This window comes from Leptopilina heterotoma, unplaced genomic scaffold (genome assembly GCF_015476425.1).
Source record: "Leptopilina heterotoma isolate Lh14 unplaced genomic scaffold, ASM1547642v1 Lhet_6, whole genome shotgun sequence".
Lineage (NCBI taxonomy): Eukaryota > Metazoa > Arthropoda > Insecta > Hymenoptera > Figitidae > Leptopilina > Leptopilina heterotoma.
The window spans coordinates 4344424-4371359 of NW_025111137.1; the positions used below are offsets into that span (position 1 = coordinate 4344424).

The following is a 26936-nucleotide window of genomic DNA, read 5'->3' on the forward strand; positions in this document are numbered from 1 at the left end:
TTCCTACTGAATGAATTCAAATTTACTTATCATTCTCTGTTAATTATTTTGAACATAAATTATATGCTGAAATCTATTTTCCCATTATTTTCAATTTAAAGCATTCTTATTATCACAGTTTTCCTAAGGGATTATTGAATTGAGAAAACAATAAGAAATCAAAAAAATTGTAACACTTTTGATTCGTTTTTTTTGTCTTAATTTCATATACTTAGTCATTTCATTAAACATTTTTATTTTTTAATTGAAACAATTAATTTTCTTATATACTTTAGGTGCTACATTACACGTTACGGTTCAATTCAGCTCTGTTCTAGATTTTATTTATAACCTATAATCACAAAACAGTAAAAAAATAAATAAAATCAATCAATTTTTTAAAAACTCGTCCGCCATGTTGGATCCGACATTTTGAATTTTTAAAATCTGACCTCAGTTCGTAATCAGCTATTGGTCAGTCACAAATGTAAAGGGTCAATTTTACCCCTTCTTTCTTGTGACCGTCCAATCGTTCTACTGGGTCTTTCTCAGGGTTCGTGCGTATGATACAGTCAAAGTGTTTTTAAGATTTATTTATAGAAAATATAGTTTTTAAGATGCGCGAAAAATTATATTTTAATAAATTAATTTTACTGTTTGATTCTAATACTTGTCTCTTCATATTTATATTCAAATAATTTTTTTTTTTGGTTTACATTTTCAGTGTTTGCATTTCACAACTTGAACATGACTGTCAGGGCACTGTTTGAAACCAAAACATTTGAAAAAAAGTTTAATTTTTTTATTCCTTGAAAAAAATGAATTTCTTTGAAGTTAACATATCAGGGTACTTATTTTATAGACAAGAAAATTATTTTCTTAAATAAATACGTTTTTGCGGTGATGTTAAAGGATAAATAGCAAACGAAACAAAGGATCAAGAGAAGGTGTATAGGAGAGAGATGTGGAATTGACCAGAGAAGGTAGCCGGTTCTCGATAAGTAGAGCATGAAGCATAAGTAAGTTACCGGCATGTGAGATTGCCTATGTATTGCGCACTGTACAACGTATAAACGTTTTATATATATACATGTATTTATTCAAAACTTTTCTCTCTAAAACATGGAAAAAAAATTCTTTTTTTTATATCCGTTATGTTTAGGCTTCGTTTCCTACGTGATAAAGAGATCACACTTTTTTACGCTTGAAAAATAAAAGAAGCAGTTATTTTTTTTATAGTTTCGGAGATCTCGTATATCTACACTTTAGGAGAAAAATTGTACTTTCAACGCTAGGTATTTATTTGCATGCATATTTTTATGTTTCAAGTATTTAAAAAAAAATTCCAAATGTTAATTTCTTTTATTGACACAAATGGAAATTTTTTAAGATATTAAAAATGTATAAAATTTGGTAGAGTTTTAATTGAAAGCAGTCCGTGCAAAAACAACTTATCACCAACAGCACCGAAAATTACCTTAATATTTATTAAATATTTACTTGCAATGTTTGGAATATTCAAATGCAAAGTTCAGTGGAAATTGTTTAAAGATTTAAATGTCACAATTAAATAAATTTTTAGCTTGAAACTTTCTGGAACATTTCGGGCAATCGTGGACTTTTAACAATCCCCCCCCCCCCCTCCTATAACTGTCCATGTTTCTAAATTCAATTATGATTTCTAAATTCAATTATTCAAAACTTTAATAATATTTTGTCAAATAAATATTTCAATACTTCTTATTTGTTTTTTCTATTAAAAGAATTTAAATTTAAAACCTTATGAAACTGTATAGTTTTTAAAAATTATAACATTACCCTCCTACAAATTCAAATTATTCTCTACTTTTAACTGAACTTCATCTCTAAATAAAATATTTAAAATAATTTTTCGAAAGTTCTTCGAGAATTTCTTTATTTAAGTATACAATAATTAAATTTTTTTTAAATAATAACTGTAACTGTAACAGTTTATGTTTTTTTAAAGTTATTAAGGTATAATAATTCAAAAAAATTATAATACAGAAATTCTGAAAATTAATCTTTTAGAAATATTTTTAAATAATGTTTAAAAGACAATAATTTATCAATTATATGCAATTAAAAAATTCGATTGGTGGACAATTTTCCCAAAAAAAACTTTTCCCAAAACAGTTTATCCCAAAATATTTTTTTTCCAATGCTGGATTTTCCAAAAAAATAATTTTCCCAAAAAATTTTCCCAATGTTATATTTTTTACAAAATGTATATTTATTGCCAAATTAGTAGTAAATAATCACATTCGAACGTAATGTCCAAGTGATTGTAAATACGTAACAAGTTTGAAAAAAAATAGTTTGAGTATAAATTCTAATTTGAAAAAATATTTGAATAAATTCTAGTTTGAACTAAAACTAATAATAGTTTCAATAAATTTTATTTCGATAAAACGATAGTTTGAATAAATTGTGGGTTGAAAAATTATAGTTTAGAAAAATAATAGTTTGAATAAATATAAATATAGTATTTTGAAAAAATTCTATTTCGAAAAAAACAATAATTCACAGAAAAAAAGATAGTATAAATTTTGTTGCAGGGAATTTTAACCAATGCTAATTCACATAGAAAGTGGCGCCCTCACTTAGGTGAAAATTTGTTGCAGCGAATATTTACCCCAAAATCAGGTTAAAATTTAAACTTTGTTTTTCTAGTGTTTGAGTAAATTCTATTTCGAAAAAATAATAGTTTCAATAAATTTTTGTTTAAAAAAAGAATACTTTTAATAAATTGTAGTTTGAAACAATAATAGTTTAAAAAAATTGTAGTTTGAATAAATTCTAGTTCGACAAATTAATATTTTCAAATTTCGAAAAAAGACTAATTTCAATAAATTCTAGTTTGAAAAAATAATACAGTTTGAGTAAATTCTATTTCGAAATAATAATAGTTACAATAAATTTTTGTTTGGAAAAATAATAAATAAAAACTTAAAAATAAATAAAAAAAAAAATTTAATTTAATTTACTTTTTAATTTAATTTTAATTTTTTAAAATAAATGGTAATTTGAAAAAATAATAGTTTGAGTAAATTCTAGTTTGAAAAATTTTTTTAAATAAATTCTAGTTCGAACAGATTGGTAGACAATGTTGGATTATTTTTTTTTGGGAAATAAAATATTGGGAAAAATTTTTTTTGGGAAAACATTTTTTGGGAATAATTTTTTTTTGGGAAAACATTTTTTGGGAATAATTTTTTTTTGGGAAAATTGACCCCCCACCAAAAAATTCTCATACAATTCAAATTTGGTGAAATCATTTAAAAATGTTAAAATTTTTGAAAAATATAAAAAATAATCAATTTCTTTTAAGAATTTTAATTAAAAATTTTGAATATGATTGTTTTCTCCAAAATGTTAAAAATGATTTTAAAAAAATTTAATATTATTCATTGTATGTATTTGAATTTTCAGAAATATGCAATTGAAAATATTCAAAAATAATTGAATTTTAAAAAATTAGAATGATTTCTATTGTTTTCAAAATTTGCAATTAAAATTTAAAATTCTTCAAAAGTTGATTTTAATTTTTTAATTATACGTAGATTTTTAAAATTTTATTATAGTAAAAAAATTATTGAAGAAAATAATTTCGAAAGTTCTTGCGTATAGTTTTTTTCAATACTATAATAATCGAAATAAGTTTCGTTTTATACTAAAATTATTGTGGTATTTTGTTGCAATATTTGTAAAAAAAAGTTAAAAAAAGTCGCAATTTTTGTAAATAGTAAAAAAAATCATAATATTCAAGGTCGAAGGTATTATTAAAAATAATTTTATGATAACGAATTTGAAAGTAGGATAAACAAAATATAAGGGATTTTTTACTGAGAAAACGAAGGCGAAAAAAAATGCAAAAATATTTATTATTTTAGCTAATTTAATTTACTTGTATGAAATTGTTTACACCGTTGGAGGTAAAGTAGGGAAGAGTACATTAAGCTGGAGAAACAGAGGAATAGTTAAATTTGCGCCTGCGCAGCACATAATTAAATTGATGAAAACAGTGCTGCGCATGCGCGAATTATTTCAGGTTAATTTACCCTTCTTTACTTTACCCTCTACGGTGTAAACAGGTTCTATGTATAACTGTTCTTTAAGAAAAAGCTATTTTTTTAAAAATTTGTGCACATTCCTTAAAAATTTGAGTTGAATTAATATGAAAAAATATTGGTTATTATTAATTTTTCGTTATTAAAAACATTGCGAATTTCAAGTTTGTATTTTAAATGAAAAAATAGCCAAAAGTTGAGACTTTTTTGCGTGGTAATTTTTATTGATAAAGTGTTATTTAAAATAATGGAATATTTCGAAAAATAAAATTTAAAGGAACTTGTTCCTAAGTTTGAAACGTTCTAGATTATGTAATAGGGAAGTTAGGTCGATGCGGATTGAAAATTCAGACTAAGAATAAAGAGACTGTTTTTTATCCATCCACTTTAAATGTACGGCTTTGCAAGTTCCAGACAGTTGGAGATTCAAGTTCAGGACCTCGATCGGAAAGTTATATGGGAGACCACATCTATATTTGTCGTCGGCGTACCGTTGTAAAGCCTCTACTTTATAATACTCTCAAGAGTACTAGTTTGCTTCGGCATATGCCCATTGCCTATGAGGAAAATAAAATGATATCAGCGGTTCTCATTTTTCATTCTTTTCTATAATATGCTCCATTTATTCTGACACTACATATATATAAACACAATTTGAAATACGAGAGTGTCGTTGACGTTTGGTTTTCTCTCGATATTGGTTCAATTGGAACTTTTTTAGATATGCAATCTCTCCTTTCGAACATGCTTCAGTATTGCAATTGGCATCAACTAAACTCACATATATAATAGTATATTATTATATTTTTATGCCGAGCACGTGCTTTAAAAGTTGTTTACGAACTTTATACATTTCATTCGAGAAAACCCACCTATATTCGTATAAATAAAATTTAAATTTGATCTCAATGTTCTTAAAAAAAAGTGTTGAAAAATTATTTACAAGAATATTTTTATTTAATACATTCCCAAGCGAAATTTTTCGAAATGGAAGAAAAAAATAAAGTTAATTTTAATTTTCTTTTCTTGACATCAATGACTATTACGAAAAAAAATTTTATAACGTCCTAAGTAATTTTTAGCATTTTAAAAAAAAATTTTACTTTATTAGTGAAGTTTACTCCGAATAGTTTAGGTTTCACTATAAATGTAATAAAAATAAAGCTCAAGTATACAACGTTTTTAAAAACGAAAAATTAGAAAAGAATTTTTTTACAAATAAATTCATTTTTAATACTGATGTGCCCGAATTTTTAAGAAATTAAATTTTACATAGAGGACTTACATAGAGGATCGACTTACAAATAATTTTAATTTAAAGCTAAAATAATAAATATTGTCTTAATATTTTTCATTTTTAAAAACATTACTGACATCATCTTCAACAATAAAAGTCATTTAATCGGTGTTCCTTTACTAATTTTTAAATTTCATTCAAATTTTTTAAAAAATGTTTCTTTTTACATTCTTAAAATTATTCAAAAAAAATTTTAAGATCTATTGTTTTGGTAAATAGCAAAAAATTTACTTCGAAATTTTGACAGAATTGGATATAAAGATAAAAAAGTAAATTTAAGCTTTATAAAATATTTCAAAATTTTTAACACTAGTATAAAAGAATATTTTTTCAAAGGAAGAAAAATTAATATTTTCAAGAGTAATAGTAGTAGAAAAACTCAAGTTTTAAATTCTAGTTTTATCTAACTTCTTTATACATTAAAAATAATGAAAAATTTTCTAAATTTATAAAAAAGAAATTGTAAAAACAATTTCTTTTTACAAGACAATGTTGAAAATTTTATGTTAAGAAAATTAATTACAATTAATTATTTACAACTAAACAAATAATATGAATATGAATATATTCTAAAATTTTAAAATCATAAAAAATATATTTCTTAAAAAAATGTCTTCAAGAACATTTATTGTAAATTTGGTGCACGTGTAAAAGAAAAATATTTGATAGTTTAGAAATTTTACGAACTTTAGAATTAAAGACTTGTAACACGATTCAACTGTTAAAAATAAAATAAAAATATCATTTATTATTTGACATATGACAAAAAAACAATAAAATATTCCTGCACATTATTCTTTTTCTTCTCTTTATAGACTATATATTACTAGTAAAAAATGTGACTCATATTATGCGCAATACTATTTGACTTAAAAAATATTTTTTTAATTTTTAATAAAAAGTTTCATAAGTTAGGAAATATGAATATAATTACTATTATATAATTCACTCTATTTCCTAAATACTTTGATGTCATTAAAAGTTTTCAAATATAATTAAATTCAAGCTGTATTTCAAATTTTTATTTAAGAATTTTTCATATTTTTCAAAACTAATCGCAAATATTCATCAAAAGTATTAAAAAAAAAATGCAATTTGGAAATTTTAGATAAAATTTGTATTATGAATTGTAAAATTTTATAGTTATATACTTTTCGTGACTCGCTTTCCTATAAATACAAGACGAATGTAGAAAGAGAAAATTTTTTTTAAATTTTACCAATTATTTACTGTCTCACAGTTTACAGCAACAGCAATGAAAGTCATTTTTGCTCTATTATTTTTTGTGTGCTTCACAAATCTCTACTTATCCGGTAAGTGAATTACTTTTTCAAAAATGTTTAAAATACGATAATTATTATACTTTTTCTTTAATTCATATTAGCTATTACATTAATTCTAAGATATTTTTATTAATATTCATTTTTTTTTATAAAATATAACTTCAGTTATTTAAACTTTTTATATTATAAATGTAATAATTTAAAATTTTATTACTAATTTTCATAAAATTGTATTTTTCTCAGTTTTTTGTAAGATTTATTTGTAAATGTTTCATTTTAATTGTAATAATTCTTTTTTAATTGTTATACTTGTCGAGAATAATTATATTTGTTTTAAACTTTATGGAAAAAGTTAGAAAACATTAGAAAAAATTTTTAAATTTTTCTTTTTATTTTTTTTATTTCTAAATTACAAATATTTAACGGAAAAAATATCGAATTATGATTTTTAAATTAATTAAATTATCAAATTTAACTTTAAATTAATAAAAATTTGAACATTTTTAAAATAAAAAATAATTTTTAACATCAACGCTGGGGGGTTGATTATGAATTTTAATTCTTATTTTGACTTTTATTTTTACTTGAAATTCACTTTAAAAGATTTTTTATTTTCAGTTTTATTTTCGTTTTCAAGAATTTTTATTTCCACTTTCCTTTTGATTGATTTTTATTTGAACATTTTCTTTACTTTCGTTTTTATTTTCCATTTCATTTTGATAGATTTTTATTTTCATTTTCACTTTGATAAAAAGTGTAAATAAAAATCAAAAAAAGTGAAAATGAAAATGAAACCGTAAATAAAAATCTTAAATCTGTCAAAGTGAAAGTGATAATGAAATTACGTAATCACTAAAATAAATATTTTATGAATTATTTAAGGGGTTCCATACTTTTACCAAACCCTGTATATTATTTTCTATCTTCTTTTTTAAATTGTTTGAACAGAAAATTTAAAAATTTTTCTAAAATTCTAAAACATTTGTAAAAATAAAAATGGGATATTTTATAGCTTTTGAATCTAATCGACAAGAGTGAGTGAGAAATACTTGACTTTCTCTCTTACTCTCATTCTCCCCACTCCGACGCTACCGTTCCGCCATAAAAAAATATATTTTTAAGCTGGTCTTAATTATTTTTTTGTTTTTCTTCATAATGCAAAATATAAAATTTTATGTTTATTTCATATCAACGTCCATTAAAAAAGTTTTTACAATGTAGATATTTTAAAGCAACGGAAAATAATTTTACGATAATAAAATTTAATCTATTTTATTTTTTAAATAAAAGAAAATATTATCTTCGACAATTTTCAATGAAATGAAATGAAATGAATTAATTACTATTTTTGTTAATTTTAATATAAAGTATAAATTAATATTTAATTGTTTTTATTTAAGCCTCGGCTGCTCCAATAGAATCACCTACTACAAATGATGGTGATGATTCCGGTAAAAAAGAATTCATTTTTAATAAATAAAGATTATCGAAAAAGAAGTAAACAAAAATATTTTCAGATACTTGAGAAAATAATATGTTAACTATAAATAAATTGAAATAAAAAGAAGATAAATTTAAAATCTATATAAATAATTATTAGATAAAAAACTTCTTATTTGGTAAATAATTTATTAGTACAGGTAAATTAATTAATTAAAATTTTTCTATATTATTTAAAATTAATATAATTTCTTGCAGATACAAAGAATGAAATTTATTCTCTTCTTAAAGGATTATTAGGTAAAAGTTAATTAAGTAAATTGAAAATTATAATAACAATAAGTAATTATTTTGATTATATTTAATTAGTAATTATTGAATCAATAAGTAAATTATTAAAATATTGTAGTTTATTTTAAATCAATTTAATTTCTTGTAGAAGAATATTTTCCAATTGAGGGTATAATACCGTCGTCTGATGGAATAAAGAGTTATCTACGAACAGTGATTCAAGGTAAATTTAAATTTTAAACAAAATTAAAAAACATCATAATTAAATTTTTATTAGCATTTTTAATTAAGGAATAATTATTCTACAAGTAGATAAATTCTCTAATCTAAAATACTGCATTGTATTTAAATTCAATTTCATTTTTTACAGCAATAAATAATCTCATCGAAACCTTGGGTAATGTTACCGAAAAGAATGTTCAAGAATCAGCAAAAAATTGTAAATTTAAATATATATATTAATTTCTATTTAATTTTTAGTCAAAATATAATTAAAAACAATTTGTATCTTTTCTTTTTCTTTGATTTATTCTTCTTAAAGTTTTAGAATAATAATAATTATTATTTAATATTTTTTTATTAAAGCAAGAGAATAATTGAATCGTGAATTTAAAAAAGGGCTCAACTCCTGAAAACCGTAAAAGTCATTACATTGCATAATAAGTTATAGTGAAAATAACTCTTACGGTTTCCAGGAGTTGAGTCCTTTTCGAAATTCGCAGTTCAATTTTATTAAGAACAATGAATTATTTAAAATAAATCAATGATTATAAAGGAAATTTTTTTATTACAAACATTATGCTTTTTATAATGAAAAATTTTTTATTTTACAGTATATGGAAAATTAAAAGATGAAAAATTAGTAAAGACAGCTGTGACTGCAATTTTAAATGGTAAAGTTAATGAATTTAGATTCAGCCAAAAATAGAATATTATACAGTTTTAAAAATTAAGAAGTAAAATCAATTTTTTATTTTACTCATTATTACAAACAATAGAAATAAAATTCATTTTCAATAAAAATTAAAAAATTATGAAAATTTTGAAATTTACTTGAAATTTTTTTAATGGGACATTAAAAAATTTTTGTATCATTTCCGGTTTTACGAAATTTTAATTAAAATTATAATGTGAGCAAACTATTTCTGGTGTAAAAATGGAGTACAATTTTTAACATTGTTTAATAATTTCTTTTTCATTTTACGGAATAAATCAATTACCTCAGTCTACATTGGTATGAAAATGTTTCTCTACTACTAAAAAAATTATTGCTTTATTAACTAATTAATAAATTAGTGAAATTTTATTTAATTACAATCAAAGATAATTATTTCCTTTTGTTTAATAATTGATTAAAAGTTATTTATGCGAAATTTTTATTCAGGTATTAAAGATAATATAAATAATGTTACGGATTCAACACGTCAAAGAGCAGCAGAAATTGTAACAGGTAAAATTAATTAATTATTAAATTAATACACTTTTACTACGGGGGGTAAACACTCTTTTTTTACTAAATCGTCAAAAATGGGTAAAATTATTTTCAAGAAATATATTCTATTCAATGCCAATTTGTTTATTTATTGTAACTAACTTTAAGTGAAGAAAACTTTAATTTAAAGTATTTTTTATGCTTTGTTTAGGTATAAAAAATGGAGTAGATGAACTTAAGGAACCTGCAATTCAGTTAGCTGATAAAGTAGTCGGTGGTAAAATATATTTTTTCTTAATTTAAAAATTTCCACAGTAACTAAACTGGCAGAAGATTTAAACATTTTTTAAACCAGTAATTAGTGCTAATAATTGTTTAATTGATATTTTTAAAATTTTAACAATTCAACAGATATAAAACGTAACATTGAAAATATAAAAGAACCGACAGAAGAAAAAGTGAAAAACATAGTAAATGGTAAATTTGATCAATATAACATTAACTTTAAATAAAAGCGATAGATCATAAATTTCTATATTAAAAATTTAAAAGAATGGATTTTAAATTTCTATATTTAATTTCATTTTTTGAATTGGAGCAAAAATTAAAAGTTAAAAATAAAATAAAAAAATAACACAAAAAATACAAATTTTAACATATGTTTTATAGTATATTATAAAAATAAATATAATGTTTTTGATGTTTTTAATTACAGATTTTCAACAGAAATTATCTTCTTATGAAGATCCAGCAAAGAAAAAAATTAAGGAATTAATAAATGGTACATTTTTTTGATATAAAGCGATATAAAGACAATTTTAATTATGTTAAACTTTATACTAAATAAAATAAGTAGTTAGTCTAAAATTTATTACAGAAATGGTAAAAATTACCTGAAATTCAAGATATTTAAGGTTTTTGGTATATAAAAGTAGTATATGGTTACTTTATTCGTCTTTTTATTACTATTATTTTTCGTACTCTATTATAATGTGAAAAAATAATTTACAAACACTTTCTTATCATAATTAATTTTTTAATTTTACTTGATCTAAATTTTTTCTAAAATAAATCTTATACATTACAGATGTTTCGAATGTTCTAAAAGCTATTCTTGACGGTCCTCTTAGTGAAGCGAATAATGATCTTCAAACAGGTTTGTAAATATATATCATTAAAAACGTTTATAAAGTTGGGAAATTTCTGTTTTAATATTATGTAAATTATTACAGATTTAAATGTACCAATATAGATGGTGGGAGTACCAGAAATGGTAAAAATTTTTAGAATCATATCGAGGTAAATTCTGTTATAAATTATAATTGTTATAGTTATATATAATTGTGAACTTCTTATTAACCATATCAACGATTGCTAAGGACACGATTACCATAACAATCGTTACTATGGAAATAAATATACGTTATTCATAGTCTTCACAAATTAATAGGACAAAATTAAAAAATATTTATTTTTAAGAATCATTTTGGTTTTTGTGTTCAAGGTTCACAGAACTTCAATTATGGTCACCATTGAAATATTTTTTCATTAAGAAATCACAATTTGGTGCTCTCAAGTGCCTTTATTTTTAAATTAAAATTAAACACTTTGTGACACTGCAAAAATTGTAAAAATATATTAAAAAGATTTTTACATGTAAATAATTTGTTGTACTTATTGGGAAAAAAAATTCCAAGAAGGTTTAGAAAGTATCCCATACATCGATGGGTGTTATGGAAAAAAAACATTTTGATTTATTTTCATTTTGCAATTAGAATTATTAATTGTATCCAAACTGGAGGGTGTTTTTTTCGTAACACTCATCGATATTAGAACACCTTCTCTCCCTTCCTGCCATCTATAAATTATATATTAAAACTCAAAATTAAAATGTAAAATAAAACACTAAGATTTTACTAAAATCTGGATTTACTCAAAATTAACAACTTTTCTTTAAATTATATATTAACAATTAACCAGATACGACAAAAATTTCTTTTTAAATAACTTAAATCTTGAACAACTATCATAAAATAAATAAATTAATTAGAAATTTTAATGAACTTAGATTTTTGAAAAATTTTAATAATTCAAAATCTAAAATTAGTTAAATTTGTCAATATATACATTTAATTAATTATTAAAAATAATGAATTTATAGAAGAATTTTAGTTAAAAACACTGAAAAAATTGAATTTTGAAGAAGTTACAAATGATTGCAGAAATTTAATTATTTTCAAATTGTAATAAACTTCGTATCACAAAATTCAATTATGTTGAAAATTTACAAAAAAATCTCGACCAAATCCCAATTATTATCTTTATAAATAAAAAAATTCTTCTTTAAAATTCAATTATTTTCAAAAAATTTTAATAAAATTTTTGTCAAAATTTCAATTATTTTCAATAATTTTCCTCATTTCAATGATTTTTAATATCTACTATTTTAATATAATTACCCAAAAAAATTTAATTATTTAAAAACAATTTCAATAAAATTGTACGCAAACATTTAATTATTTTCATAAATAATAAAAATTTCACATGAATTCAAATATTTACAAATTTTTTATAAGTTTCTTTGATTTCAATTGATTTAAAAATTAATTTTAATTTAAATTTTAGATAATAATAGAATATGAAAATAATTTTTAAAAATTTAATGTAATAATATTCTTATAATAATATATAAATAAATGATTTTATCAGTCGGTCATGTTTTATAACAATATTTTATAAATTTTTTTAATTTCAAAAAGGTTTGAATTTAAAATTTTTTTAAATCTTAATTTCTCTGTAAAAATAATAATTAAATATTTGAAATATTTAAAAAATACATTATTGTTTACGAATAATTTTACAATCAAAGATATTCGTAAATATGTTTAACAAAACATTTTTTTTCAATAAAATTTTCTCCTTTATTTTCTAAAAATTCAAAAATTTTCAATTTTATTTTCAATTAAATTTTCTAATTGAGAAATGTAATTTATAAACATTTTTTTTCTTTATTTTAAAAAAAAACTTTGAATTTTATTAAAACAATTGAAATTAAAAAATAGAATTGATGCAAATTATTTCCTCAAGAAAATTGAGAATTTTCTACAAAAATATTAAGAAACGGAAATATTTAATGTTTTTTTGCCCAAAAGAAAAAAAAAAGAATTTGTAAACAATATTGTTATTGAGAAATAAAAATTATGCATAAAATAGGTATATTTCCTACTTCTTAATAAAAAATTTTTAACAATTAACAATTTTCTAGTATTTTTTATAAATAAAAAGGAGAATAATTTGCATAATAATTTAGATTAGTCAAACCGAATTTGTTATAGAAAAAAGCATGTAACAAACAAAATGGGTATATTTTTTATTTGTTAATCATAATTTTTTTTTTAATTCTCTAATTTTTAATATTATTTTATTATAAATCATGAAAAAATACTTAAATATTTTCGATTTGACAAACAATATTTTTTAAAGAAAAAAAACAAAAATACACAGAAACTATTTTTAAACTGCGGACAGAATGAATAAATATGGAGATTAATATAGTTAATTTTTCTCTTTGTATATTTATATTATTATAATTATAAAACTATCATTAAAACACTTGTAAATAAATTTAATAACTTAATAATAATAATACTTATTAATAATAATAATTATTATTATTATTTATTATTAATAATGATTACTTTATTAATAATAATATTTAATAATTTAATAACTCCTATTGAAATGTCAATAGGAGCTTACTTAAATGTTTAAGAACGAGATATTTTTTAAAAACTTGAAATTTATATTTTTTAATCTTTTCGAGTCGTTTCGATTTTCGAATAAAAACGCAAGCGCACAATGAAGAAAAGAAAATAATGATCTGTAAAAGATTTAATCGCTGACTTTATTCTGATATGAATTAACTTCTTTAAAAACGGGGCAGATTGTAAAAAAAATCGTATGTACATACAACAGACCTGTGGGGATAAAAATGAAATGAAATAAGATTACATGAGAGAACATGAGATCTGACCGGGAGCGGGACAATGAAAACAAGCCTCGAGCAAGGCGATAAATAGGACCATAGTGACCATATGGTACACATACCTACCAAGGTAGTCAAGAAGGGGCTTTAAGCACCTGGTGTTTACAACCGTTTACAGAATCATATTACCCCCTGTTCTCCATCTTTCCTCTAGCTTGCATTCTCTCGGTCTCCTCTCACTGACTCTTTCTCTTCACAAAGCATCTATACTATATATGCATTTACTATTACTACTATAATATAATACTGCAAAAGCTAAACCCATGTTTCGCGCTAAATGACAGAAGAAGGAAATTTAATGATCTTTCGCAGGAAATGGTGTTTGCTGTAAATCGTACTCGTACATAGTATTACGTTTTACGAACATTCATTTCCTCTTCGTGAACTTTATCATTTTGATATTCTTTGTCATATTTTTTATAATACACTGAAAAAGGGACTACAATCATACGACAAGTTTAAAATGTTCTACCGTTTCCACGCTGTGCCACGCTGGAAATTCAAAAATGGCAGATCTAATATTTGCAAAAAAAATTAACTGTGATAATTTGAATGTTCTTTCATTCATTCATTCAATACTTTTTCTGTCCCTCACACTCTGAAGTTGTCTTTTGTTTATACTTTCGTTTTTTGTTATCTTTAGATAGATTGTATTTATTATATGTTATAATTATTTTTATTTTATAATTAATTCAAAATTGTAACGACAAATAGAAATCATCAGAATTTTTTTCACTTCTTTTCATTAAAAGACTAAAATTTTCTTAAATATTATGTTTTGTCGAATTGAAATTATTTTTTGTTCTTTACTTCTAAAGAAAATTAGAAAATTGTTAAACAACTGTGATTAAGAAATAGAAAATTTATTTATTTTCCATTATTTTCTTTTTGAATCACAATTTTTTTAAGAAAATTATTATTTTGTTTTAGAAAAAGAAGAAAAATATTTGCACAATTTCTATTTTAATCTTATTCTTGCAACTGGATTTTCCACAGGAATTAAGACATTCAAAAATTCAAAAATTCAAAATTCAAACCTTTTTTAAAACAAACAATTTATAAAAGTATTGTTATAAAACATGAAGATATGGATTGCTCCGAATCGAAGACTCGGAGTGATCGATTTCTTCATGTTTTCTAATAATTAAAGATGACCGAGAGATAAAATCATTATTTTATTTAATATCATAAGAATATTGTTACTGTAACTTCATAAAAATTATTTTTCTCATTTTAATTGAATTATTATTTTCTAGAATTTTAAATTATTATTTATGAAAATAATTGAATTCTTGTGAAATTTTTATTATTTATGAAAATAATTGAATTCCTTGTGAAATTTTAATTATTTTATGAATTACAATTAAATGTTTGCGCAGAATTTCATTATAAAATTTTTATAATTTAATTCTTTTGCAAAATTTTAGTAGATATAATGAAAATTATTGAATTGAGGAAAATTTTTGAAAATAATTGAAACTTTTGCCGAGAATATTAAAAAAAATTTTTTTAAATAATTATATTGATTCGAAGAATTTTATAAAATTTTTTTAAAATAATTGAATTTTTGCAACGAATTTTATTAAAATTTTCAAAAATAATTGAATTCTTACGAAGAACTTTTATTAATTTTTTTGTTAAATAATTGAATTCCAAGGAAGAATTTTATAGAAATCATTTTAAATAATTGATTTTTTTCGAAAAATTTCATGAAAATTGTGTTTGCAAATAATTAAATTCCTGCAAAAATTTTACTATTAAAAAATAAAAATTAAAAATAATTGAATTCATAAAAAGAATTTTATTATTTACGAAAATAATTAAATCTCTGTAAAAATTTTATATTATTTATGAAAATAATTGAATTATTGTGAAGAAATTTATAAAAAATTTGAAAATGATTGAATTCTTGCAAAGAATTTTATCAAAAAAATTTGATAATAATTGAATTTCTTCGAAGAATTTTATTGTTTGTGAAAATAATTGAATGTACGAAGAATTTTATTAAAATTTTACATAATCTTAATTAAATTCTTTTGAAAAATTTCTTTGAGTTTCTTTAAAATAATGGACTTTCTTTAATAACTTAAATTACAAGTTTTCAAAGTAATTGAATTCTTTATGAATAATTTCTTTCAAGTTTTTAAAATAATCCTCTTTCTTAATAATTGAAATTAAGCATTTAATTCTTGAATTTTATTAAAAAATTTTAGAAAATAATTGAATTTTTTTGAAAAATTTATTTACTTTATTGCCAATAGAATTTTTTAATAATTGTATTGAAAATAATTGAATACCTGAGAAGAATTTTATTATTAATGAAAAATAATTGAAAACTTACACATAAAATTTTATTATTTATGAAAATAATTGAAATTCTGCGATGAGTTTTGTTATTAATGAAAATAATTGAAAACTTATTCATAAAATTTTATTATTTATAAAAATAGGTAATTGAATTTCTGGTAAAAAAATGTTATTCTTCATGAAAATAATTGAATTATTGCGAAGAAATTGATAAAAAATTTGTAAATAATAGAATTCCTGTGAAATTTTTATTATTTAATTAATTAATTCAAAATTGTAATTTTCTAAAATTTCAAAATAAAATTTTTTTAAAATTATTAAATTCGTTTGGGGAAATTTTATTAAAATCGTTGATATTGAAAATTTAAAATTAAAAAAATTTCTGAAAATTGAACTTTGGAGAAAAACATGGTATCCAGCTTTTCTCATTGCACAGAAAAAGAAATACTAAATTTGTTTACATAACAGAAAAAAAATTTTCAATATTCTTTGTGCTAAAGCTGTAACAGTAAAAAAAACGGTTTTTCTTCCTCGCAAATACATATATATAGATATATATTAACATTAACTCTGCAGTGCAGCAGACTCTCGAAGCGTGGTGACGTTACACTGGGAGAAATGAGATCGCGTCAAGTGGAGGAATGAAATTTGAATTCAGTGAAATTTAGTCTGTTGCACCCTCGAGTACCAATCCGTGAGCCACTCGTGCTCCTGCTGTAGCTGCTCTTCTCCGTTGAGTGGGCGGCAAACTTGAAATAAAGAGAGATGCCAAAACAGTAAAGTGGGATAGAGAGACAGAATCATAAAGGGGTTGAAAGTGGGAAGAGAGAGAGAGAGAGAGAGGGGGGGAGGGGGAAACTATACACTTCTGAATCCTGTGCCAAATTTATTCACCGCTAAAGTTCAAAGTTTGTGGTTCGCCGAATTATCTGCCTTCGTCCTCTTCTATCGTTTATAGTGCACTGATAATTGTAAAGTATAATTATTCCTTGATCTTCCAGTTCTGCATAACAATGAAACTGATTCGATTTCCAAGATATCAAGATTTACATCAATTTCATTATAACTACGCATATTTTCTTGCAAAAATAATATTCGCGCCATCATCTTTTAAATTCTTATTTTTTCTACTTATTTCCGCAAATACAATTTTTAAATTGATATATAATCATATTATTCATAATTATTTATTTCTAGAATTTTAAACTAAAATTCTTCTTTAAATCAATTATTTTTAAATAATTTTTGAAAAAGTTCTTCTTTGGAAATTTTTAAATGCATTTGTTTAAAATCAATTTTACCTAAAATTTCAATTATTCTGACATTCTTCAATGAAAAAAATTAGAAATTACAAACTTCTAATAATTAAAAAAAAATTCCATTAAACTTTTTGACAAAAATTAGAAATAAATTTCCTTAAAAATCTTGTCAAGAATTTAATTATTTTTATAGATAATAAAATATTATTCGCAGGAATTCAATTACTCTCAAAAATTTGAATAACATATTCTTCGAAATAATTCAATTATTTTTAAAATTGACAAAATTCTTCGCAAGAATTCAATTATTTTAAATTCTGACATTCGTCAAATTAAATATATATATTAGAAAATAAAAACGTCAAGAATTAAAGAAAAATTCAATTATTAAACTTTTTTAAAAAAATTAATTCTACAGAATTGTTAGTTAAAAGTATGAAAAGTTCAAATTTTTCAAGATTTTAATTTGAAACCTTTTTAAAATTCAATTATTTCTAAAAATTTACGTTATATTGCTTTCAATATTCAATAATAATCTAAAATTTTAACTGAAATTAATTTTTAAATCAATATTTACTAGAATAAAATCCATGAGAATTCAATTATTTAAATACAAAAATAAATATTTTATTAAATAATTGAATGTCTATTGAAATTGAATTTTCATAAAGAATTTTATAAACAAATTTTTAAATAATTGAATTCTCTTGACAAATTTTAATAAAAATTTTAAGAATAAGTTCATTTTTCGGAAATTTGATTAAAATTTTAATTAAAAATAATTTAATCTCTCCAAAGAATTTTATAAGAGTTTTTGAAAATAATTGAAATTTTGCCAAGAATTTTATTAAAATTTTAGAAAATAATTAAATTTTAGAGAAAAATTTATAAAAATTATTGAAATTTTGACGAGAATTTTTGTAAATTGTTGAACACAATTTCTGCGATGAATTATATTAATTTTTGAAAATAATTGAATTCATGAGACGAATTTTATTAAAATGTCTTTTTAAATAATTGAATTTTTTTTATGAAATTTTATTGAAATAGTAGACATTAAAAATAATTTAATTTTGACAAATTTTTTAAATTATTAAAATTTCTACGATAAGAATTTTATTAAAATTATTTTGAAAAAAAATTGAATTATTACAAAGAATTTCATTAAAATTTTTGAAAATAATCTAATTTCTTGAATAAATTTAATTAAAACTTTATAGAAAATAATACTTAAATTCTAATAAATAAATTGTAGCAAAGCTTTTTAAAATAATTGAATTTCTTTGAGGAATTTTAATAAAATTTTTAAGAATAGTTTCATTTTTCGAAAAATTCCATTAAAATTGTATTAAAAATAATTGAAAGTCTGCGATGAGTTTTATTATTTATGAAAATAATGAAATGTTAAAGTAAAATTTTATTAAAATTTTTTTAAAATAATTAAATTCTTTTGGAAAATTTTATTACAGTAGTAGATTTATTAAAAAGCATTGAATTGATATAAAAGTTTTTGAAAATAATTGAAATTTTGCCATGAATTTTATTAAAAGTTTTGGAAATAATTGAATTTCTCAGAAGAAATTTACTACTTTTGAAAATAATTGAATTTCCGCAATTGCTTCAAAATTCAATTTCTTTTTGTGTTTTTAATTAAAATTCTTCTATAATTCTATAATTCCACTCTCTAAATCTGAATCAGCGAAATTTCACTGATTCTCAGCGATAAGTATGCTACTATTTTAAAACAGCGTATATGCGCTAATTAATCAGTGAAGTTTCACTGATTATTTAGTGAAATTTCACTAATTCACAGCGCATATACGCTAATTGAAATAGTGGCATACTTATCGCTGATTCAGATTTAGAGAGCATTATTTTTAATAATCAATTAAAAATATATTACAAAATTTAACTAATTTCAGAAGAATTGGAATAATTCAAATTTCTCAAAAATCTACGTTCTTGAAGACGATTTCTATAATTAAATTCATTCAAAATTAAAATTTTAAAAAATTTCAAATTATAATCTTTTGAAATTTATCTGTACTTATGAAAATTGTAAACGCAAATTTTTTAAAATTAATTAATTTTAATTAAAATTTAATTAATTTAATTTAATAATTAACTCCCTTTTGAACTTGATTTTTAACTCGATAAATTTTACTCCCAACTCCAGTGATAGTCAACTTCCAAAATTTTTTACAGTGTATTTATCTTTTTTAAATAAATATTTAGTCATTATAATTATTCCATAAAAATTAAGATTTTCAAAACTTTCAAATTCAAACCTTTTTGAAATTTAACAACTTATACAAAATTGTTATAAAACATGAAGAAATCGATCACTCCAAGTCTTTTAAAAAAAGTTTGAATTTGAAATTTTTGAAAATCTTTTTAAAACTCTTTTTATAAAGTTTTACAAATATTATGATTAATTTTACCGTAATATTTTAGTTGTAAATTGTCCGGGAAAATGATTTACATACCGGGAAAAAACCGGGAATTTTATATTGCTAAAGTACTAGACACTCTGATAATTTTGAAACTATATCAGAATATTTCTTTAGAGTCAAGGAAAAGAAAGAATTTTGTCTGGAAATCAAAGGAATATCAGGGAAAAACAAAGTTAAAATATAAAATTTTTCAGGTTGTTAAATACTTTTGTCGTTAGTCATGGTTCGCTAAATTTTAACCAAGTTTAAAATATATAAATTTTCAACATTTAAAATATTTTTGTCGTTCACCATGGTTTCTTAAATTGTGATCATAGACAAAATATATATAGAAATTTTCATACTTAATTTCATCCATTGTGTTCTTAATATTCCTACCACATTTCTACAGTATACCATTGCTGATCCTAAACTAAAACTTTTCTATACCATTAATTCAAATATAATTTGAATAAATTTTGCTTTTATCTGGTCAAAAAGGCCAAATTGACTTCTACTTGAGGTTGAGATGAGCCTTTTACTTAAAGTATATATGCAGGAAGAGAATAAATGAAGACGTGATTTATAATCTCGCCGAGTACAATGCTGCAGCTGAAGATTTGATTAAACGTGTCAAGATGAATAATTATATCCTAGATGGATATAGATGAACTTCACGACTCAATGGCGATGATAGTATATATAATCGTAACGATTATAGTGGGAGTATAATGATTCTAATAGATCCTATACATGTTTCGTTAACCCCTAACCATCATAGTTTCGTTGATGATATCAACAATAAGTGTGTGACGATAATTACTATAATAATAATAATAAAACTGATTACACTACTAATCGACGCATTTATGTCGTTAAAACCTTAAACTTTATTACATTCACAACATTTTCAATAAAATGAGAACTTTTATCATATAAGCAAGAATTTTTATAAAGTTTCACACTTTTATAATGACCAAAGGCGACAATTTTGTAGCAAAACAAGAATCTTTTGATGACAGGTCTTTAAAACTTAATATTTAAAATTGGAATTCCTGCAAGAATGTTGAACTATTACTGTGCATGATTATAGAAATTGAAAATAATATTACATTCTCATTTTTGTAATACAATTTTAATTACAAATGCACTAAGAGGATAAATTAATTACTCGTGAATGTATAAAGTTTGTAATAAGAAAGATAAATGATGTTGAGGAGATTTTATCAGTTTTTGGCTTGAAGGGGTCGCTGAATCGATATACACTTTTCTCGAATGATTTATCTTAGCGTCACGGGGGGGGTTTATACCCTACGAAACAGGGAGTTCCTTACAAGTGAACCCTCAAGTTTTCGTGTCCCATTGGAATAAGGATAGTCCCCAAGTTCTCTATTTTCACGAGTCATCGCCTCATCGATAAAATTCTCATTTCATTGAATAAAAATTTTGTTGAGTCAGCAAAATATCTTTTATAATTTACATGCATATTAAAGCGTGTAATGTATTTTTTTCAAAAATGATGATTTAGTTTCTCTATAAAAATTATTCTTCTAATAACAAACAAAAAGTTTCGGTAATATTACATTTCAGTTCTTTTTTTTAAATCAAACAAAGAAAACTGAATGTTTACCGTTATTTAAAATAAAAAGAAATTTATTCTCAAACACTATGGAGAGTAATATAAAAATTAGAATATTAAAGATTATAAAATGTTAAAAAGTGATACAAAACGTTAAATTAATATATTAATATATTGCTAAAGTATTTTAGTGTATAATAATTAATTTAGTTAGTTTTAGTAATTAATTATTTTAATAAATTGACATTAAAAAAATTAATTAAATAATTTAATTTTATTAATTAATTTACGTACTGAATAAAAGCACTAACCGATTCAGTTTTATTGCGTTGAATCATCAATATCTAAATCGGATAAAAGATCAGTTTGAAAACTGGTCTAAATTAACCTACTTTCTCTTTTGCATAAATGATTACTTTTCATTTTATTTTCAACTTTTAGCTCATTGATTTCACTGTACATCGTTTTTATTTTATCTACACAGTTACCATTCAGAAACTGATAAGAATTGAGAGAAATCAGGATTGCCACGCAATCTCGAAAACCTGAAAATGTCAGAGAATTTTATAAACCTTAAAAAAAACCTGAAAAAGTCAGGGAATTTTGATCGAAATCCTGGAAAATTATTGTTTTCTAAAGTTATTGTGCTTATTCTTGAAATCTAATTTTTCTTAAATATTTCAAAATTAATTCAATTTTAAAAGAGTTGCATTTACAAGATTCAATTATTTTCATAAATAATAAAACTCATCACAGAATTTCAATTGTTTTTAATAAAATTTTAAATAGAATTTTTCGAAAAATGTTATTATTCTTAAAAATTTTATTAAAATTCATTAAAGAAATTCAATTATTTTAAAAAACCTTCCAATAATTTATTTATTAGAATTTAAGTATTATTATTAATACATTTAATTTAATTTCTTGAAAGAATTAAATTATTTTCAAAAATTTTAATAAAATTCTTTTTAACAATTCAATTTTTTGCATAAAATTTATAAAATATCGCTGTTTTTCGAGAAATTAATTTTAATAAATTATCAAAATTTACTTATTTTCAATATCAACTATTTCAATAAAATTTCACAAAAGAATTGAATTATTTAAAAAGAAATATTATTAAAATTTGTCTCAAGAAATTAATTATTTTTAAAAGTTATAATATTTTTCGCAGAAATTCAATCAAAAGTTTAAAAAAATTATGGTCAAAATTTCAATTATCTTTATAAATAATAAAATTTAACTGATAAAATCATTTATATTTTATATTATAAGAATATTGTTACTGTAACTTATTCAAAATTACTTTCATCACTTCAATTCAATTATTGTTTTCCAGTATTTTTAACTAAAATTCTTCTTTAAATTAATTAGTGACTGACTTTTTGCTTTTGAATTAGTAAATTTTACTATGAAATTAGTAGAAACGACTATTTATTAGTAAAATCTGCTAATTCGAAAGCAAAGAGTCAGTCACTATTTCAATTTAGAAAACATTTTTACTAATTAAAATTTAGAGACTTTAATTGACAATTATTATATAAAATTTTAACTGAAATTCATATTTAAATCAATTATTATTAAAAAATTCTACGAGAATTCAATTATTTAAATACAAAAATAAATAATTTTTTGAAGAATTGAATGTTTTTTAAAATTGAACTCTCATTTAAAGAATTTTATCAACTAATTTTTAAATAGGTAATTAAAATTCTTTTGACGAATTTTAATCAAATTTTTAAGAATAATTTCATTTTTCTAGAAATTAGATTAAAATTGTATTAAAAATAATTCAATCTCTGTAAAAAATTTTATTGAATTGAGAAAAGTTTTTGAAAATAATTGAAATTTAGCCAAGAATTTTATTAAAATTTTTGAAAATAATTGAATTTTGAAAAAAAATGTTATTATTTATAAAGATAATTAAAATTTTGAAGAGAATTTTTTCAAACTTTTGACAATAATAATTGAACATCTGGGAAGCATTTTATTACTTTTGAAAATAATTGAATTCTTGAGACGAATTTGAATAATCTTTCTTTTTAAATAATTGAATTCTTTTGTGAAATTTTATTAAAAATAGTAGATATTGAAAATCATTGGATTTTTGATAATTTATTAAAATTAATTAAATTTTTACCAAGAATTTTATTACAAATTATTCTGAAAAAAATTGAATTGTTAAAAAGAATTTCATTAAAATTTTTGAAAATAATTTAATTCTTTCAAGAAATTTAATTACAAATGTATTGACAATAATACTTAAATTCTAATAAATAAATTATAGGAAGGCTTTTTAAAATTTAATTTCTGTGATGAAGAAATCGGATCGAAGAACCGACGCTTGTAAACGCATAGAACATTGCGAAGCATCGGTTCTTCGATCCGAGCCCTCAATTGAAATTAAAAATATAATTGAAATTCAGCGATGAACTTTATTATTTATGAAAATAATTGAAAACCTCTAAAGAATTTGATTATTTATGAAAATAAGTGAATTTATAAAGAATTTGTAAATAATAAAAATCCTGTGAAATTTTTATTATTATTCAATTAATTCATTCAAAATTGAAATTTTACAAAATTTTAAATTAAAATCTTTTGAAGTTTATCTGTTTATGAAAATTGTAAATGCAACTCTTTTAAAATTGAATTAATTTTGAAATATTTAAGAAAAATTAGTTTTCAAGAATAAATACAATAACTTTTGAAAATAATAATTTTCTAGGATTTCGATCAAAATTCCCTGACTTTTCCAGGTTTTTTTCCATAGTTTTCTAAATCTTTGCCATAGACTATGTCAGGTTGTCGATATGATAATGCTGTTAAGTATTGAGCAATTTTTGTGACTAAAAGTAAATTTAAAATATTGTAAACTTAGTGAGTAAATAACCCGTAATATTAATCTATAAAAATCAGAAATTAGTTCGATTCACAATCCAGACCAAAAAATGACTCCAAAAGAATCCGTAGTCTCTACATGAGAATTAAAATTTTTGTGGAATATTTATTTTACATCTAATTCTTGAAATCAGGGACAAGTTGTTCTCAAAATTCTGAAAAATTAATAAAACTTTTTGATGCAACTAAATTAGATCTGAATCTGGATTACTGGTAACCAATAATTACCGATGAACTATTACTCTAAATTTCAAAACTACTTTAAATGAAAACTTCCGACCAAATTAAAAGTTTCATTATTTTAGCTTCGTTTTTTTTAGTTTCGTGAAGTATATAAAATTATTTTCGCGCATTGAATATAAATTTTAGACCTTCTCCGACTCCATTTGGATTCATCCTTTTCTGCATACTCTAATGTGGTTCAAAGTAGCGATATACTGGCATATTTTAGAATAAAGCACAAAATGTAAAATCACTGACGGAAAAAGTTTTTGAAATGATTTAAACAGGAATGTTCTTAAAGTTGGCAACGACGAAAACTAATACTAAGAAGGAGTCGAAAACTATTTTTTGTGGTTCTTTAAGAATAAAACTGTCCCTAATGTTAGTATTTCAATTCACCTAGGGTGTTAAAACTTTTAAAAATACTACTGTTTCAACCTAAAACGTTCTTTTAAAAGAGATTTTATTTCACATTTTTTTTTAGCTTCGTGAAAAAAAGTTTTTCCACACCCACAGCAATGATGACAACTTCAGGGACCTAAAAGAGATATAAATTTTTATTACCTGCGGCTAGAAGTCAACTTTTTTGTTACATCGTAAATTAGAGAGTCTAAAGTTGATATTTAAAAATTTTTAAAATTATTAATATTTCTAATCCTTTTATCTTTTATGTACTGTAGAGAATTTTGGTTTTACTTTTCACATTTTGATCTCGTGCGAAAAAAGTATTAATTTTGTAATTCCCTTCTTTTTGCCAGCGCACAAAAAGAAAAAGCTTACAGAGACTGGATATAAAAGATTCTTGATGGTAAAAAAAGGACTCTAGATCCAACAAAGCTTGCCATAAAGGCTAGGATTTTCTTTTTGTATTTTTTTTTCTTTCTTTCTTTCTTTTTTTTAAGTTGAGTGTAAGTGCGTTGGGTAATTTCGTTGGGAGTTTTCTTTTTCTTTTTTTTTGTTGAAAATTTCCTGCTAGAAGGACCTTAAACCGTGCCTGAAACCCTCTTTATGTACTCGACATAGGTTGTGACCCACTATGAGCTAAAATCACGTCGATCGGCTTTGCCATCATAGAGGAGGAGGCTATGTGGCACCAGTGCTTTAACTGTGTAAAAAAAAGCGCAGAGAGTTTATTTGCCGCACAGGAGCCCAGCAGCTGAAAAGCGCGATAGACGTTTCTTGGCACGAAAAGCACCCGCACGACGCGGTGCGCTTTCCTTTTTGCGGTCTTTTTCCCTCTTGCTCGAATAACTTTTCTTTTTTCTTTATAATTCTCTCTCTCTCTCTCTCTCTCTCTCTCTCTCTCTCTCTCTCTCCTCTTTTTCCTTCATGTTTGTCTCTTTCTTTATCCTTCCTTGTCGACTTATACTTTTTCCCATCCTTTTCACTTCGCTCCTCGCTTTATTTACGTGTTTTCCGTCGGCACGCTTCACGAAACGAATCACGGTATAGAAAAGTTCGGCGCTCTCGGCAAATTCTGCAAAAAAGGACCGCTTCATATCTTTCAGCATGCACTTGTCTGTCACCAAACATCAGCTCTGTTTTTCGAACTCGCAGAAATATCCCCTTTTCAAGATTATATGGATTTACTTAAGCAATTTCTTCTTCGATATTTGTCAAGTTGTTCGAATGAAATGTGCTCTTTCTATTTTGATGAGAATAAGGCGAAAATTGAGGATATAAAACTTTCGGAAGAATTGTTTTAACCATTTCAGTTCCAGATATTATATCGACCACCTTCTTGCTGTCATTTTTTTTGCGTATAACTTCTAGAATAATTTTTAAAAATTGCTTATTTTTCATTTTTATGTTTCTTCAGTAAAATTTAGGAGCCATTTTATCATAGTAGGAAATTAATCCATGTTATTTAAATTTTCATATGTCTATAACCTCAGTTCGACTTTGAGACGCAAAATATATCACTTTAGTCGATTAAAAATACAATAAAAGTCGAGAAAAATAAAATTCTTTATGGGAATTCAATTATTATCATAAAAAATAATATTCATAGCAGAATTTCAATTATTTTATTTAATCAGGGTTCCTACAGAAATCCGAACTTAAAATTCCATATCTTTTCCATGATTTCCAGGTCAAATTTTTAGGAAATTCCAGTGGAATTTTAAATTTAATTTCCACGTCGTATAATATATATGTTATATCTTAAAATTTCTAATTAAATTTCTATTTAAGAGAAAAAATCAAAAACAGAAATTTTTGGGCTCTTCAAAAAACACTTTACTTATTTAATAGTAAAATCCACCCTTTGGTAAAAAATTTAAAATTATTAAAGATATCAAAAATTCGAAAAACCGAATTTCTTAAAATTCAACATTTCTTCTTCTCTTTTATGGCATTTAGCTTCATTATTTTTGGGCTCT

General features: G+C 22.5%; 2 protein-coding genes across 2 annotated transcripts in view; one reads left to right on the top strand and one right to left on the bottom strand.

Annotated features, from left to right (window-relative positions):
• The window catches only part of LOC122509104 (probable G-protein coupled receptor Mth-like 1), a 335089-nt gene that overhangs the window by 248712 nt on the left and 59441 nt on the right, over positions 1 to 26936 (bottom strand). The window lies entirely within an intron of this gene.
• On the top strand, positions 6541 to 11471 carry LOC122509105. Its single transcript, XM_043622885.1, has 14 exons — positions 6541 to 6677; positions 8048 to 8098; positions 8346 to 8387; positions 8527 to 8601; positions 8749 to 8817; positions 9212 to 9271; positions 9604 to 9612; positions 9763 to 9828; positions 10022 to 10087; positions 10222 to 10287; positions 10526 to 10591; positions 10898 to 10966; positions 11043 to 11109; positions 11315 to 11471. The coding sequence occupies exons 1-13, from the start codon at positions 6620 to 6622 to the stop codon at positions 11060 to 11062; spliced, it is 717 nt and encodes a 238-aa protein (XP_043478820.1). The 5' UTR covers positions 6541 to 6619; the 3' UTR covers positions 11063 to 11109; positions 11315 to 11471.